Source organism: Bos javanicus, chromosome 18 (assembly GCF_032452875.1).
Source record: "Bos javanicus breed banteng chromosome 18, ARS-OSU_banteng_1.0, whole genome shotgun sequence".
NCBI classification, from domain to species: Eukaryota; Metazoa; Chordata; class Mammalia; order Artiodactyla; family Bovidae; genus Bos; species Bos javanicus.
In genome coordinates this window covers 52681405-52696204 of record NC_083885.1, presented here as the reverse complement: position 1 = coordinate 52696204, position 14800 = coordinate 52681405, and the positions used below count along the sequence as shown (strand labels likewise).

Here is a 14800-nt window from a genome sequence, read left to right as displayed (position 1 = left end):
AGTAGAATATAGCTCCTAGAAGCCCCACCTAGGTTCAAATCCCATCTCTATGCACTTTGGGCTTTGTGGTGTCTAGCAAGTGACTTTAGCCTTCTGGGCCTCAGTTTCTTTCTCTTATAATAGGAGCATGACAGCATCTGCCTCAGGGGGGTTTGTAAAAATGATATATTACTTTAGATTTTTTTTTTCTCCCTGATTTACCGTATTCGTTTCACCAAATATTAAATCTTTGTACCATACCTAGTCCTGTGCTAGGCTATGCCTGGGTCCACAGTGGTGATGAAGCCCTGTCCCTGCCCCCGGGTCTCAGAGTTCAGTGGGGCGTGGGACAGACCCATCCCCACACAGTGATGACCCAGAGTGGACAGGGCTGGGATGGAGGTGCTTGACCCAACCTGGGAAGGCTTCCTGGAGGGCTTCAAGGAGGGCTTCCTGAAGGAAGGGACATCAAAGCTGAGACGTGGAGACTGGGGATTGTGTCAGTCTTTTCTGGTTTCTAGCCCATGCCCTCTTTCAAATCCCTCTTCGTTATCCGTTCAAAATGTAGTAAGATCTACCACCTGCATGGTGATGAGTCAACCCATGAAAAATGAAGCTCATGATTACACAGGGCGTACTGAGTCTTTGCCAGCCTGTGGACCTATGTCCGCCTGCCCCTTCGGCTTGGGCTTTTTCACCATCCTCCAGGACCATCTCTACAGTATGACTGGGTAGGCATCAGGGAACCAGTCCCCCAAGTCTGAGCACCTTGCGATCTGAGAACCAACTGTGTGGCCACAGGGACTTTGCCACCTCCCAGTCTCTGAATCTATACACCCCAGTCCTCCCTTGCCCTGGGAAGGATCCTTACGTGGCCTTCAGAAGAACTTCTCTGTGTTCGACGGTGCTAACGACTCGCTGTGTTGTCTTCACGACTTGACCAAACCACGTTACTCCTCTGATGATGGGAAGGAATTTGCTAGGGCCTGGGGCCACCTGGGCTGGGGCTGGCAGTGCCCAGAAGAGGAGCAAGGGTGCAAACATTTCCATAACGGGAGCCCTTTAGGATGAGATTCCAGGGATGGGAAAGGAGATCCTTGACTGTGGTTCTGGGTGTCGTGGCATTAGAATGCAGCGGAGGGTACCAGAGCGACCAGATCGTTTTTACCATGCTGGTAATTGCCTTACTCTCAGCACTAGACTCGTTCCCCGCTCTTTCTAGGCGTGGTAAAAGCAAACTAGCCAATCCCAAGGATCTAGTGTGATTACGTCATCAGTTGCTAGTGCTCCTCTGGGCAGATTGCCATCCACTGGACCAACCTTTAGAGAGCCCTGAGACCCGCCCAGGGCGGGTGGAGATGCGGGGGCACTTGGTGGAGAATATGAGATCCAGGGCACAGAATGGGCCCCAGAGCTCTCAAGGGTCCTCTAAGCCTGTGCCGGGGCCCGTGCTAGCTTCAGTCTTCCAAATCTCAAATTCTCAGTGTCCCATTCCACTTTTACCGCCCCAAACCATGAAGAGAGCCCCCAATACGACCAAGAGGGACAGAACGAGCTTTGTGGTGGGGTGGGTCCGGAGGGGCACTCTGAAGGTTCCTTTCTGGGCACTGAGGAGAGCACGGGGCCTTATTGATGCTGGGGGTGTGGAGGGGTAGGGGGTGGGGGTCAGGTGAGTCTCCCTTCCCTTAAGCCCTCACCTGACCATCTGCCTCCCTGTGCCCACCCACCTCCTCCACTTCCACCCCTCCTTGGTGGTGGTGGGATCAAGTAGGGCACAAGCCTGAAGCCTCAGGCCCAAAGCATTTTGTTGTTCAGCACCTGCGCCTCTAAATTTCCCTGACTAGTAGGGACCTCAAGCTGCTATAGTCCCTTCCCAACCCAGGGGACAGCCTTCCCCCTCTCTCTGTGGTCATCTTCCCTCAGGGGTCTCTCCTCCCAGCCTTGGGTGGGCGGGGGCGGGGGCGGGGAGTGGGTTCTCTCAGTAACACTCAATAACTCACTAACTTAGGACTTTCCTGGGGGTCCACTGGCTAAGACTCCGTGCTCCTAGTGCAGGGGGCCTGGGTTCGATGCCTGGTCAGGGAACTAGATCCCACATGCTGCAACTGAAAGACCTGGCACAACCAAATAATAAATAATTATTAAAAAAACCGACAAACCCAACTCACTAAGTCAATTCACACTGTGTCCCCAGGCCATCTCTACCATCCCCTCTCCCTTCTTAGCCAGCCTCTTCAGCTAAAATGACTCTTCCTCCCAGGGTCTGGGGTCCTACAGTCTGCCGCCACACACCTGCACCTTTATCACATCCAATGTCACTTTCAGACTAGCCTTCCTATTCCCCCATCTTTTTGCATCTGGGAGACTCCCCCAAACTTCCCTGGATGCTCCTCTGGGATTTTAATTTCAATGCCCCCAGTGTTTTTTGGAGAGAGGTCTTAATTTTTTTGCCACGTATTGCAGGATCTTAGTTCCCAACCAGGGATTGCACCCAGGGCCATGGCAGTGAAAGCACGGAGTCCTAACCGCTGGCCCGCCAGGGAATTCTCTAGAGAGAGGTCTTTGCAACCTGTCAAAGGTACAAAACCTCAGCTGCAAGACTCCCGATGTGTGCCCCTCCAAGAGATCCACCAGGAACTCCCTTCTCTCTGTTCCCCGGCTGTCCAAGCCTCCAGGGCCCCTGTAAACACTCCATCTGCCCTTATGCACCCTCGGCTACTCAGAAGACAAGCACCACCCCCTTCCCTTCCACTACATCAATCCCCCCGCCCAGGGCTCCTGTCCAAGGCGTCCCCCCTCTTCCGCCCAGCTGTCTTTGACTGCCAGTGAACCCTGGCAGCTGGGAGAGGGTGGCCCTGGCCCCAGACTCCAGGTTGGCTGGCCTCGTGCCCCCACACCCACGTGTCAGCCTTGGGGCGAAGTGGGGTAGTTGTGAAAGTGAGGCACAGACACTGCCGTGGCAGGATTGCAACAGCCCTCTGGCCAGCTCTGTGCTGCCAATCCCTGTCGGGGGGCCCCATCTGCTTCCTCTCTGAGCCCCCAGTGCTCCCCACATGTCCACCCAAATGCCCCTGCTCCCCACCCCATCCCGCGAGCACCAACCACTGCAGTCTGCCTGCCTCATCCTCACCTCGGCTATCCGAGTTTCTGTTTACACGTGGGGCAACTGAGGCGCAGCCAAGAACATTCAGTGGCTCAGTGAGAGGCTAAGGGTCCTCCCCTTCTTTGTCCCTCAGCTTTTCCCTCCCCTTCCCGGATTCAGGCTGTCCCTCTGGATTCCTGCTGGGGTCAGCCTCCACCCCCACAGCACCCCCATCAGCCTCCTTGAGGGGGATGCTGCGGTGAGGCGGGACACCCTCTGTGCTTAGCTGGCTTCATTAGGGAGAATTCAAGATTCAGGTCTTCAAGTGGACAATATGGCTGATGCCCCTGCCCTCATTGACATCTGGGGAAACAGGCTCAGGGGGCTCGGCCGCAGTCCCTGGACGCACAGTGAGTGAGTCAGCGGAGTGAACAGGAAACGTGGGTGGGACTAGACCCCCTGCCTCTGAGTCCCCAGAAACCCCCCCACCCCCACTCAGTCCCAAGGGTGAAGCATCTGGTGGCGGGGAGGGGCTTGACTCCATCAGGACAAACAAGGCAACTCCAGGGAAAACTCGGAGTGGAGTGCAGTGTGTTGGAGCCAAAGCAGGCAGAGGTCAGCCTGGGAGATACAAGTCCTGGCCTGTCCCCTGTGGTGGGGAACCCTACTCCCCTCCTCAGAGAATTAAGGGCGTGGGAGAGGACAGCGTTGGCACCTCCAGGCTCCAGCCAAGCTTCTCTGAGTGTAATTTCCAACCGGCTCCTCCAGCCCTAAACAGCAGGGGCGTGTTGCAGACCCTCAGTGTGCCTCTCTCTGCAGTCTGCATCCAGCACCCAGTAGGCTTGTCAGGGTAGACGAGATGCCAACCACCCGCTTGGAGGAGAGAAGGAACAAGAGGAAGGGGTGAAAGGCAGAGGGTCTATGTGCAACAAAATGGTGGCGAGGGCAAACCCAGATAAGGGAAGAAAGAAATGTCACAGCAGGGGCAAGAGAGGGCTTCCCAGGTGGTACAGTGGTACAGAATCTGCCTGTCAATGCGGGAAAAACAAGAGTCGCAGGTTTGATTCCTAAGTAGGGAAGATCCCCTGCAAGAGGAAATGACAACCCACTTCAATATTCTTGCCTGGAAAATTCCATGGATAGAGGAGTCTGGTGGGCTACAGTCCTTGGAGTCACAGAGTTGGACATGGCTGAGCGCGTGTGCACGTACACACACACACACACACACACACGGGGAAGAGAAACCAGAGAGTGAAAAGATGGAGGAAAAGTGGAAGACAGAAAAACAGAGACAGAGGCAGGAAGGAGGAAGAATCAGATCAGGCAGGAGGGAGAATAAGAGTGGGGGAAAAAAAAAACCTGAAAATGGCTAGATTGAAAAATTTTTTTCATTTTTAGCTACACTGGATCTTTGTTCTGGCAGAAGGGCTCCAGAGCATGCAGGCTCAGTAGCCCATGTGGGATCTTAGCTGCCCAACCAGGGATGGAACCGGTGTCCCCTACTTTGGGAGGCGGATTCTTTACTGCTGGACCACCAGGCAAGTCCAGAAAATGGCTCAATATTCACAGAAGTGGTCTGAAGTCTTTTGAGTCACGAGGCAGACATTGTGAAGCCAGGCCATACGAGGCTCAGTGAGGTTGCTCTTTTTGCCCAGAATAGTCAGGGGCAACTGAAGGGTTTAACCCACTGGTAGATTTGTTCCAGAACTTTGTCTCAGCAACAAATCGGTGAGAATTAAGGAAGAGAGTGAGCAGTTGTGAGTAGAGATGGAGGAAAACGGGAAAGACTTAAAAGGGGGCTTGCGTGAGTGCTAAGTCACTTTCTATGGACCATAGCCTGCGCCAGGCTTCTCTGTCTATGGGGTTCTCCAGGTAAGAATACTGGAGTGGGTTACCATTCCCTTCTCCAGGGGATCTTGCCCACCCAGGGATCAAACCCATGTCTCTTGAGTCTCCTGCACTGCAGATGGCTTCTTTACCACTAAGTCACCGGGCAACTCTAAAAGGGGACAGAAGGAAAGAGACACAAAGAAAACAGGCACACACGCTCAGGGGGGCAGGACAGTGCGCTGTGTAGTCAGCAAGGGGAAAAAATGTGAAACTGAGGCTTGAGCTGTGACAAATCATACACGGACGCCCAGCAGCTGCCATGAAGCTTGAGAAATCTTTATTAAGCTAGGGCCCACCAGGAGGACAGCTGGGGCAGCGGCAGGGCCTCCTGCAGGCTGGGGGCACCAGAGACTCGGGGTGGGAGTAGGGGGGCCCCCCAGGGCGATGCCCGGGCGCTCAATGATTCTCACTGGGCGGAGAGGTGGGGCTGGGGCGCAGAGCCAACTGCACCTTCTCCACCAGCCCGGCCCACTGGCGCTGCATGTCTTCCACCAGGGGCTCGAACCAGCTCCTGAGGCGGGCCTGGAATGCCTCGGCCTGCAGGCGCATCTGGTTGCCCTGCTCCTCGACCTTGGCGTGCACCTCCTCTAGCTGCTGGCGTATCTTGTCCAGGCGGTCCTGGGCCCGGACGCCCACCTCCTCCAGGCGCCCGTGCAGCTTCTGGCGCCAGGCCTCGGCACGCTCCAGCAGCGGCTGGCCGGCCAGGGTGCTTAGGGTGGCTGCCCGCGATTGGCCCTGCTCCACCAGGGGCCCGAAGCGCTCGCGGATGGCGCTCAAGCTGCGCTCGGCACCCTCGCTGGCCCCAGCTTGGTAGATGGCCAGGCGCTTCTTCAGGTCGTCAGCGTCGCGGAGCAGCCGCTTGCGCAGCTTGCGCAGGTGGGAGGCCATGCGGGCCCGCAGCTCCTCGGTGGACTGGCCCAGCATGGCCTGCACCTCGCTTCGGTACTGTGCCAGGCGGTTCCGCAAGTCCTCCATGTCGGAGCCTAGCCGGGCCTGGGCTGCCTGCAGCTCCTTGGACACGCGGGCCTGTGTCTCCTGGGCCATGGGGCCTAGCTGTCCCTCCAGCTCCTCCTTGTAGGCCTTCACCTCCTTCATGGTCTCCTCCATCAGCGCCCTGGGGGCCAAGAGGGCAGGAATGGAGAGAAGAGGTAGGGATCCTGAGCTAGGGTGATGGAGGGAGAGATGAAGAGGAAGGTGCCAGACAGGAAACGCCGAAGAACAGGATCAGAGAGAGGGAAAGCCAGGAGCTCAAGGAGAAAAGAAAGCAAGAAATGAGCAGAGACTAGACCCGCCCCCACCCCCCCCAAGTGTTGGTGATGGGGTTGGAAAGAATCCCAGATCAGGGGAAACTGGGGCCCTGAACACACTGCCCACCGGAGGGATCAGGGGCCAGGGCGGAGGCACTCACGTCAGTTCCTGAATGACCTGGGTGTTGAGCAGCTCCTCCTGCACCTGGTCAGACAGGGTCTGCACCCAGTGCAGGTAATCCCAGAAGCGGCCCAGCGCCTGCTCCCAAGGCTGGCTGTCCTTCCCCCGGGGCTGCTGCGTAGTCAGGGGCTCCTCGGGCCCCAGCTCTCCCTCCATATCCGCCTGGCATCCTGCACACAGCAAGTTCACCGCGGTCAGGGTCCTCTGCCCGCTCCAAGCACACAGTACCCGGTACAGAGGAGATGCTCCACAGAGGCTGGTGGGCTTCTTTAGAGCACTGGGGGGTGGGGAGGGGGTGGAGAGACACCCAGCCTGTTTAATCACTTGACAAGCATGGATTGTGTGTGGTCCACGCTGGGGCAATAGAGAATAAAACAGCCTCAGATAGAGAATAATCACCGCTGACACTTAGCTGCTCCTCACTACCTGCCTGACAGCAGTGCGCTAGAAACTTTCATTTTAAGGATGGGGAAACTGAAGCTCGGAGAAAGTAAAACTACAGCTCAGAACCACGGAATGTCGGAGAGACCTCAGACCTGGGGAGATAGACCAGCAGAAGAGAGGATTCACGGACGACAGACGGGAGGAGGGCAAGCTGAGGATGGGAGGGGGTGGGGCAAAGAACCTGGGCAAGCCCCGCCCCCATACCTGCCAGAAGCGCGACCACCACGGCAACCCACAGAACCTTCATCTTCTGGCTTGCGATTGGCCAACCTGAAGGAGGGAGAAATTGTCACTCATCCCCGGGGTGGGGGGACCCCCTCCCCCTCAGAGCCCCGCCCCATCCGGTCTTAGCCTTCAAAGCCTCGCTCCCAGCAACATCCTAATTCAATTCCAAATATTTACCCAGCGACCCCTTCATTGTCTATTTCATTCCCTCATTGTCTTCTCTTATCTCCCCATCCCCAGGTCTGCCGCCGCTTAAATTCCATCCCTCTCCCAGGGTTGGGATTCCACTCACCCCTCCCTCCCCTCCATCCCGGAGTTCCCGGAGAGCCCCGGCTGGACTTTCTAAAGTTCCGACCTCGCATTCCTCACTGTATCTTCCCATTCTCAGCTCCAACTCTAAAAGCTGTCTTCCGCGTATTCGCTAATCTAATCCTCACTTAGAAGTCCTTCAATCCACGCTTTAGCTACGTGCCGCCGCCCCTGACCCTCCCCTTACCGATCTTAGGACGATTGTGGGCACCCAGTAGGTGCTCAATAAACGGCAGTAACAGTGGGTTTTCGCTATCTCTCATCTGGTTTTTCCTGCAGGTCCAGCTGCTCCCGTGAACCCACCTTCCTGTCCAAACGGAATGCGCCTGCTCCCCACCCCTCTAGGTCCAGTCCCCTGCCTCTGGTCTCCTCTGCTCAAGCTTTTGTCCTGGTCCGGGCGGCGTCGGACCGTCACCTCGTCCACCTCTCCCGCAGCCCGTCCCCCCCAGAAGCCCTTGAGCTGGTCTCCGTGCCCCTCAGCTTTGCCTCTCACCGCGTTCTTCGCCTCCAGAAACCGCGTCCTTCGCCTCCGGGGTTGAGTAGGGACTCACGGATCCCAGATTCGTCCAATTATAGGGCTCCCCCCTGGCCCGCCCACTCCTCCTGAGCTGGGGCAAGCTGGGCCAGCCCCCTCAGGTCACGAGGTGGGCTGTCCTCCCCCTGCACACACAGCAAGGAGGGGAGTGGGTGGGGCTTGGAGACCTGGCAGCCCCCAGTCCCAGCCCCCGGCAAAAGATGACTTCTCACCCAGTAACTCAGGCGGCTTCCTCCATTCTGGGGGGTGGGTAAGCTGGTGAGGGCTGGGACAGTGGGCATGGAAGGGGCTGGAACAGGCCACTGCCCACAGTACCCATCTCCTGCCCCTCTTTTCCAGCGGATGGATGAATAGAATTTGGGGAAAGGACTGGGGGCCTGAAATCCCTGGTTAGAGGAAGGAGGGGGTTGGGACTCTGGGTAGGGAGGGGGAAGGGAGCTGGCTGGCCCAGATAGAAATGGGATAGGAGTTCTGGGGACAGTGTAAGGTATCTTCTAAAAGCTCAGGCTTTGAGAGTGCAATCTGGACTTTAACATGAGCTCCCTCTTGGGCTGTTACCTTGGGCACAGGACACTGCCTCTCTTGAGCCCCCTTCCCCAGTTGAGACCTGAAAATCCAGCATTTCTCCCCAACTGTGTATTGTTCCTTCAGTGGGGCTTGAAGCATGGGTGTTGCCTGCTTAGGACTGTGGACTCCAGAACCAAACTGCTCAGGCCTGAATCCAGGCTCTGCCAGTTGTCAGCTGTGTGACCCTGAGCCAACGACCTAGCCTCTCTGAACATCCAGTTTCTTGGTCCACACAACCAGGAAAAGAGTTGCACTTAACACCGTCATTCGGTGAAGCAACAGGCTACTGTGTGTACTGAGAACAAGCAGGGTTAGCTGGCAAACAGTGGCCCCATGCTGGACTTCACTTGTGTGCCGGGCCACAGTGAACACTCCTGTCCCTCCCTCCCTTGCAGCCCTGTTCACGAACCCCAGCTGTTTAACAGATGGGCATCCTGAATTGAGAGTGTTGTAGCCACTGCTCTCTGCTCTCCGGGAAGCAAACTCACTCAGAAGGACAACGCAAATAGTGGAGTGCAGTTTATTACACCGGCGGACCCAAGGCAGAGTCTCCTCTTAGTCAAGGACCTGGCCAGTTTTTGTGACAATCTTATATACCCTAAGTGTACGTGCTCAAACCCTCCTCCCTGAACTCCTCGAAACTAGCCTGGATAATGTAAAGGGGCTAAATCATGATTCATATATTAGTCCAGACAGCTAATTAGGCTCACATATATCAGTAGGTTTTGTGCAGATAACAATTTGTTTTGCTCTGGGGTAGATTAGTATATTCTTTTCGGCGACAGAAAGTCCGGGTACAAGTCCTGGAGTCCCTTTATCCGGGGGTTCTGTTTTTCAGTTGGAATGTTGTTTCTATAGATTCCGGGCACATAGCTCAAAGTCCACTGGGAGAGCACCCAGGCACGTAGTCCAAAGTTTACAAGAAGTCTAAAACGGGGTCCCGCAGCCAAGATGGAGTCCGCTTTGCCCACTTTCATCTTTCATTCCTCTCTCTTGATGCTCCTAACTCTCAGTAGAAGCATCGCTCGTAGGAATGTATTGTATCCTAGGCCTCCTAATGCTGATCTGGGGAAGTGAGGTTAGTCTCTGGGATACAAAGTTAACAACACATTGTAAAATGCAAGGTCCACATAACAGAACTATTAAAATGACTATAATAACAGTGAGCACAGTTTTCCACCAATCACCCTTTACCCAAGATAGGACCAAGGTCCAGAAGGGAATATTTTCATCTGACATTGCTTTTACTTGGTCCTTCATGTCACCCAAAGCAGTCGTTACATTGCCAGATAAATCAGGAATGTATACACAACGTTCAGCCTTAAGTACGGCACAGGTTCCATACACACATTCAACCTTAAGTATGGCATAGGTTCCATACACAATATTCAACCTTAAGTATGGCACAGGTTCCTCCCTGCGCGGCAGTGAGTATGTCTAATGCCATTCTATACTTGATTTTTGTTGTCTTGCTCGATGCAAAAAAATCCCATAGGCATATCACCCCTCCGTAGAGGTGGTACCCGCCATGGGAGCCCGTCCATCACAGATAGAGGCATGGCACTGGACTGGCCCAACAGCCTTGTGCCCCTCTTTAGAACAAATCCCAAATACCTCACCTCCTCCTTGCAGATCCGAGCCTTCTTTTTCGAGACCCGGTAACCAGCCTCCATCAGCAGTCTCAGCGAGGCCTTGGTTCCTTCCCAGCAATCATCCTTGTTCTCAGCGGCCAGGAGCAGATCGTCCACATATTGCAGCAGCCAACAACCAAACTTTTCTGGCTGAAATGCGCCTAAGTCCAAAACCAGGGCTACTTCAAAAATGGAGAATTTATAAACCCTCACGGGAGGTGGGTCCAGGTTAGTTGTTGTTTGGCGCCCCCTGTTGGGTCTTCCCACTCGAAAGCAAAAATTGGTGGTGATACCTGGGCTAGGTGTATACAGAAAAAGGCATCTTTTAAGTCCAGACAAGTATAGAACTTTTGCACTTGGAGGGAGGAGGCTGAGTAAGGTATATGGGTTTGGGACTGTGGGGTGCAGAGTCATGGCAGCTTGGCTGACCAGCCTTAAATCTTGTGTTGGCCTATAGTCCTGTCCCCCTTCCTTTTTAACTGGCAGGATTGGTGTGTTTCATTCTGATTGGCATTCAATCAGGATACCGGCCTGTTTCAGTCTATTTATATGTGGCAGTATGCCGAGACGAGCCTCCAGGGGCAATGGATACTGGCGTTTTCTAACCAGGGTGGCACGGGGCTTAAGTTCTATTATTATTGGAGCGTGGTGTTTGGCGAGCCCAGGGGGGTTTCCTTCTGCCCAGACCTCGGGCAGTTGTTGAGCCAGTGTTTCCTCCCGGCCATTCATCCCCTCTCCCATTCATCTTGTAGGGTAACTGAGAGGGAGAGTAAGTAAGTAGCTGGGCCCATGTGCAAAGTAGGGCGTTCGTGGGGGGAAAAGGTCACTTGTGACCCCAGGTGAGAGAGTAGATCTCTTCCAAATAGAGGTACCGGGCATTCAGGGATATATAAGAAGAACTCATGAGTCACTTGGTGCCCTCCTCTGCCATCTGGCACTTTCGGGGCTTACAGAATTGTTTAATCATTTCCTTTCCAGATATTCCAGTTATGGCAATGGCCTTTTTCGAGTGAGGTGCCATGGGTTCAGTTACTACTGACAATCCTGCTCCGGTATCCACCATGAAGTCAGTGAGTCGGTCCCCTACTTTTAACGTTACCACGGGCTCTTGCGGACCTGTGTCTCTGAGCCCCGGCATCCCTATTTGGTCTCTAGTCCGTCAAGGCCTCCCACTGTACTGGTTGATTCCCGGTTTTTAGTGGTTTTAGGACATTTGTTTTTCCAGTAGCCAAACCCTTGGCACCAGGCACACTGATTGCGCTGTAGCGTGGGCCTAAGCTTTCGTGGCGGTCTCCTGAGGGAGTGGTCTCATCTCCAGGAGGGAGGGGCTTTCGTGGGCAGCCCAGCAGGCCTTCCCAAGGCCGCGGCTAGCACTGCAAATCTCTGGTCTGCTCTCTTAGTGTCCTCCCTCCGTCTTTTTTCAGTTTCTTTCTTGGCTTCCACATCTCTGTTTCTGAATACTTTCTTTGCAATTTCAATTAGTTGGGAGCTGGACATTGATAATACTCCATCCAGCTTCTGGAGCTTTCTTTTAATATCAGGATAAGCCTGTGACACAAATGCTGAGTTTATAACGATGTGGGAGCTCCTGGCCTCGGGGTCGATCAGCGTACAGAGTCTATAAGCCTCACACAGTCTTTCATAAAATTCAGAAGGGGGCTCGGCCCCTCGTTGACTACTCCGGCAGGTTTTGCCATATCCATAGGTCTGTGGGCTCCCCTTTTTAGTCCCTGTAGAATGGCTGTACGGCAGGCTTCTCCCCTCATCTGTATTATAGTCCCAATTAGGTCTGTCATAGGGGAGGGTTTGTTCCACCCACCTTTGTGGGTTTACAGTCCCTTCCGGAACCATTTCTAGCAGCCATTCCTTTGCTTCAGTAAGAATTCTATACTGCTCTTCGGTACCGAAGAGGGAAGTTAATAATTGGATAATATCGTCCCGTGTCGGTCGGTGGGTACAAAAAATGGTTTCCGTCAATCTAATCATGTCCTGTGGCTCCTCTGGATATGGTGGCATATATTTTTGCCAGTTCAATATATCAGTAGACAAAAATAGTTGATCGTAGTAGGCCACAGGAGCCTGGTGATAATTACCATCTTGCCCCTGTATGCGGGCCTGCTGGACTTCCTAAGGGGCATCTGAAATGGTGTCTTTTCTTCTAACTCCTTGGTGGAGCACAGTCTTTGTTTAATTCCAATGTTCCCCTTCCCTTTTTGATCAGTACTCATGTTGGTGGGGGGGCAGTGTTGGCAGCGGGTAGAGCTTAGGTTGTGCCTCTGTGGCAGGAGCTGAATCCGGAGGGCGGTATCCAGTTGTCCCTCCCACTAGGGTCGGAGCCTGCTGGGGTGGCGGCTCTACGACCTCTGGGGGGGGCTGAAGGAAGGGCTGGGGACAGCGGTGATGCTGGAATGTCCTGTAGCCTCGGTCTGGTGGCTGTTAAGGCCCCTGGCCTGGCCGACACATTTGAGGGCGGGTTCATCGTCCAGTACAGCGGGGGAGGAAGTTCCTCGTTTGGATACTGTAGAATCTCTTTTTTATCATCAGTTTCTGTGTCTTTTTCCTTCTCCATTTTGAATATAAAATCGTGGCCATGGTCGGGGAACCCTGGGGCAGCTGTAGCCAGGAGTATGTATGGGAACTGGTCGGGTGTCTAGGTTTTCCCGTGACTGTCACACAGGCTGCTTTTATTGTTTTTCAAGCCCATTGTGCCCTCTGGTGGCCGGCCAACTCCCATAGCAGACTATTCGACCTTGAAGAGGGTGCACAGCTGGCCAGGTGTCATTTTTACCCCATAGTCTCCTCTGAACCCCTTTTTGAAACTTTTGATCATATTGCCCAGTATAGTTGCCTTAGATCCATTTCCTCTCATCTTGCCTACCTTTCTGGGAGTGTTCCTTCTCCTGTTGGCGGAGTTTCTGGTACCCCAGATACTTCTGATATTTCCATTTGATGAAGCACTTAAATTGCCACTTGGCTTCTTCCCTGATAGGATTGAAAAGGGCTTTGCTGGCCAAGTCCCAGAGGGAGAGGGGAGTCCAGCGTGCTTTCTCCTGTTGTTTTAGGTGCTTGAACCAGAATATCACTTTGTCTAGGACCACTTCTCCTGAAACTTTAAACGCCTTCTCCGCCTTGGTGAGCTTGATCAGGTGTCAACAAAAGCACATGCGAGTTAAATAACCCGCATCCCAGGTGATCTCCGGAAAAGCCAATTCGTACTCACTCATGTATTTCCCTTTCTCTGCCTGAGCAAGCTTGAGGGGATTGAGACTTTCACAGCAGATGGGACACCTCCTGGGGGAGGGCAGAATACGTGCACACAGAGACCAAGTTTCTTCCCCCAGTAACCCTCTTGCGATTGCCTGGTAATAATTTTCCCCAAGACACCACCTCCTAAATGACATTCACAATAGAGTCTTCCTTAAAGCCCTGTCACATCTGTCAACCTGTACCCGACAATCGCAGTCACTCTCCTACATCAGTCACCGTAGGTCCGTGCACGTCTCTAATCTCTCTCAGGGGGCTGAGCAGGCTCCCTCTTCCACCCTATTGGGTGGGACCCTCATTACCTGAGCGCTCGGTTTCCTCGCTGCCATCCACTACTTGCTAACATGAGAGGTCTGGGCGTTGAAAGGCAGAGTCGTTCCAGAGGGGCGAGGCAACCTTACCCCTCTAGGTGATTCAAGCCGCAAGGCCCCGGAGTAGCTCCAAATGGGACTTGTCTCCTCAAAGTGAGGCGCTTCCTGGCCAATGCACCGAAAATGTTGTAGCCATGCTCTCCGGGAAGCAAACTCACTCAGAAGGACAACACAAATAGTGGAGTGCAGTTTATTACACCAGTGGGTCCAAGGCAGAGTCTCCTCTTAGCCAAGGACCCGGCCAATTTTTGTGACAATCTTATATATCATAAGTGTACGTGCTCAAATCCACCTCCCCAAATTCCTGGAAACTAGCCTGGATAATGTAAAGGGGCTAAATCATGATTCATATATTAGTCCAGACAGCTAATGAGGCTGACATATATCAATAGGTATTGTGGAGATAATTTGTTTTGCTCTGGGGTAGATTAGTACATTCTTTTCAGTGATGGGAAGTCTAGGTACCAGTCCTGGAGACTTTATCCGGGGGGTCTGTTTTTCAGTTAGTGTGTTGTTTCCATAGATACCAGGCACATAGCTCAAAGTCCACTGGGAGAGCACCCAGGCATGTAGTCCAAGGTTCACAATAAGTCTAAAATGGAGTCCCACAGCCAAGGTGGAGTCCCCTTTGTCCACTTTCCTCTTTCAAGAGGAGATTCAGAGTTAAGGTGGATGGTAAAGTCACCCTGGAAGAACTGGAGGAGTTGGGATTCACTCCTGGTCCTTTAAGGAGGTGAGGACTACTGGATTCCGTGGGGCTGGGGAGGCTGGATGCCTGGTCCCAAGAAGGGACCCCCAATGCCAGCCTGTCCTGGGTTGCTGTCAGCCTGTGTGCTCTGGCCTCAGAAGGTGCTGGCAGGAAGTGGGTGGAGTGGCTTCTCTGGGCTATAAAGGGTCATCACGGGCCAGCAGCCTCCCTGCCCAGACAGTGTGTGTGAGATGAACTTTCAGTTCCCCTGTCTGGAGAGGGGTTAGCAATGTCAGCTTGCCCGAGCCCTAGGGGTGCAGAACTGACGCCCCCACCCTCTCTCCAGGCCCATGAGTCAGACTCCAGCCCACCCCTCCCCCACCCCAT

General features: G+C 53.9%; 1 protein-coding gene across 2 annotated transcripts; it reads right to left on the bottom strand.

Annotated features, from left to right (window-relative positions):
• Positions 1–5206: 5206 nt before the first annotated feature.
• APOE (apolipoprotein E) lies at positions 5207–7938 on the bottom strand. 2 transcript variants are annotated; one of them, XM_061388600.1, is made up of 4 exons: positions 7851–7938; positions 7028–7093; positions 6360–6549; positions 5207–6065 (listed from the first exon to the last, which is right to left on the bottom strand). In XM_061388600.1, the coding sequence occupies exons 2-4, from the start codon at positions 7068–7070 to the stop codon at positions 5348–5350; spliced, it is 951 nt and encodes a 316-aa protein (XP_061244584.1). In that variant the 5' UTR covers positions 7071–7093; positions 7851–7938; the 3' UTR covers positions 5207–5347. The 2 variants fall into 2 exon arrangements, with proteins under 2 accessions (XP_061244584.1, XP_061244583.1); XM_061388599.1 differs by having other exon boundaries at positions 7545–7873.
• Between the last annotated feature and the right edge of the window lie 6862 nt (positions 7939–14800).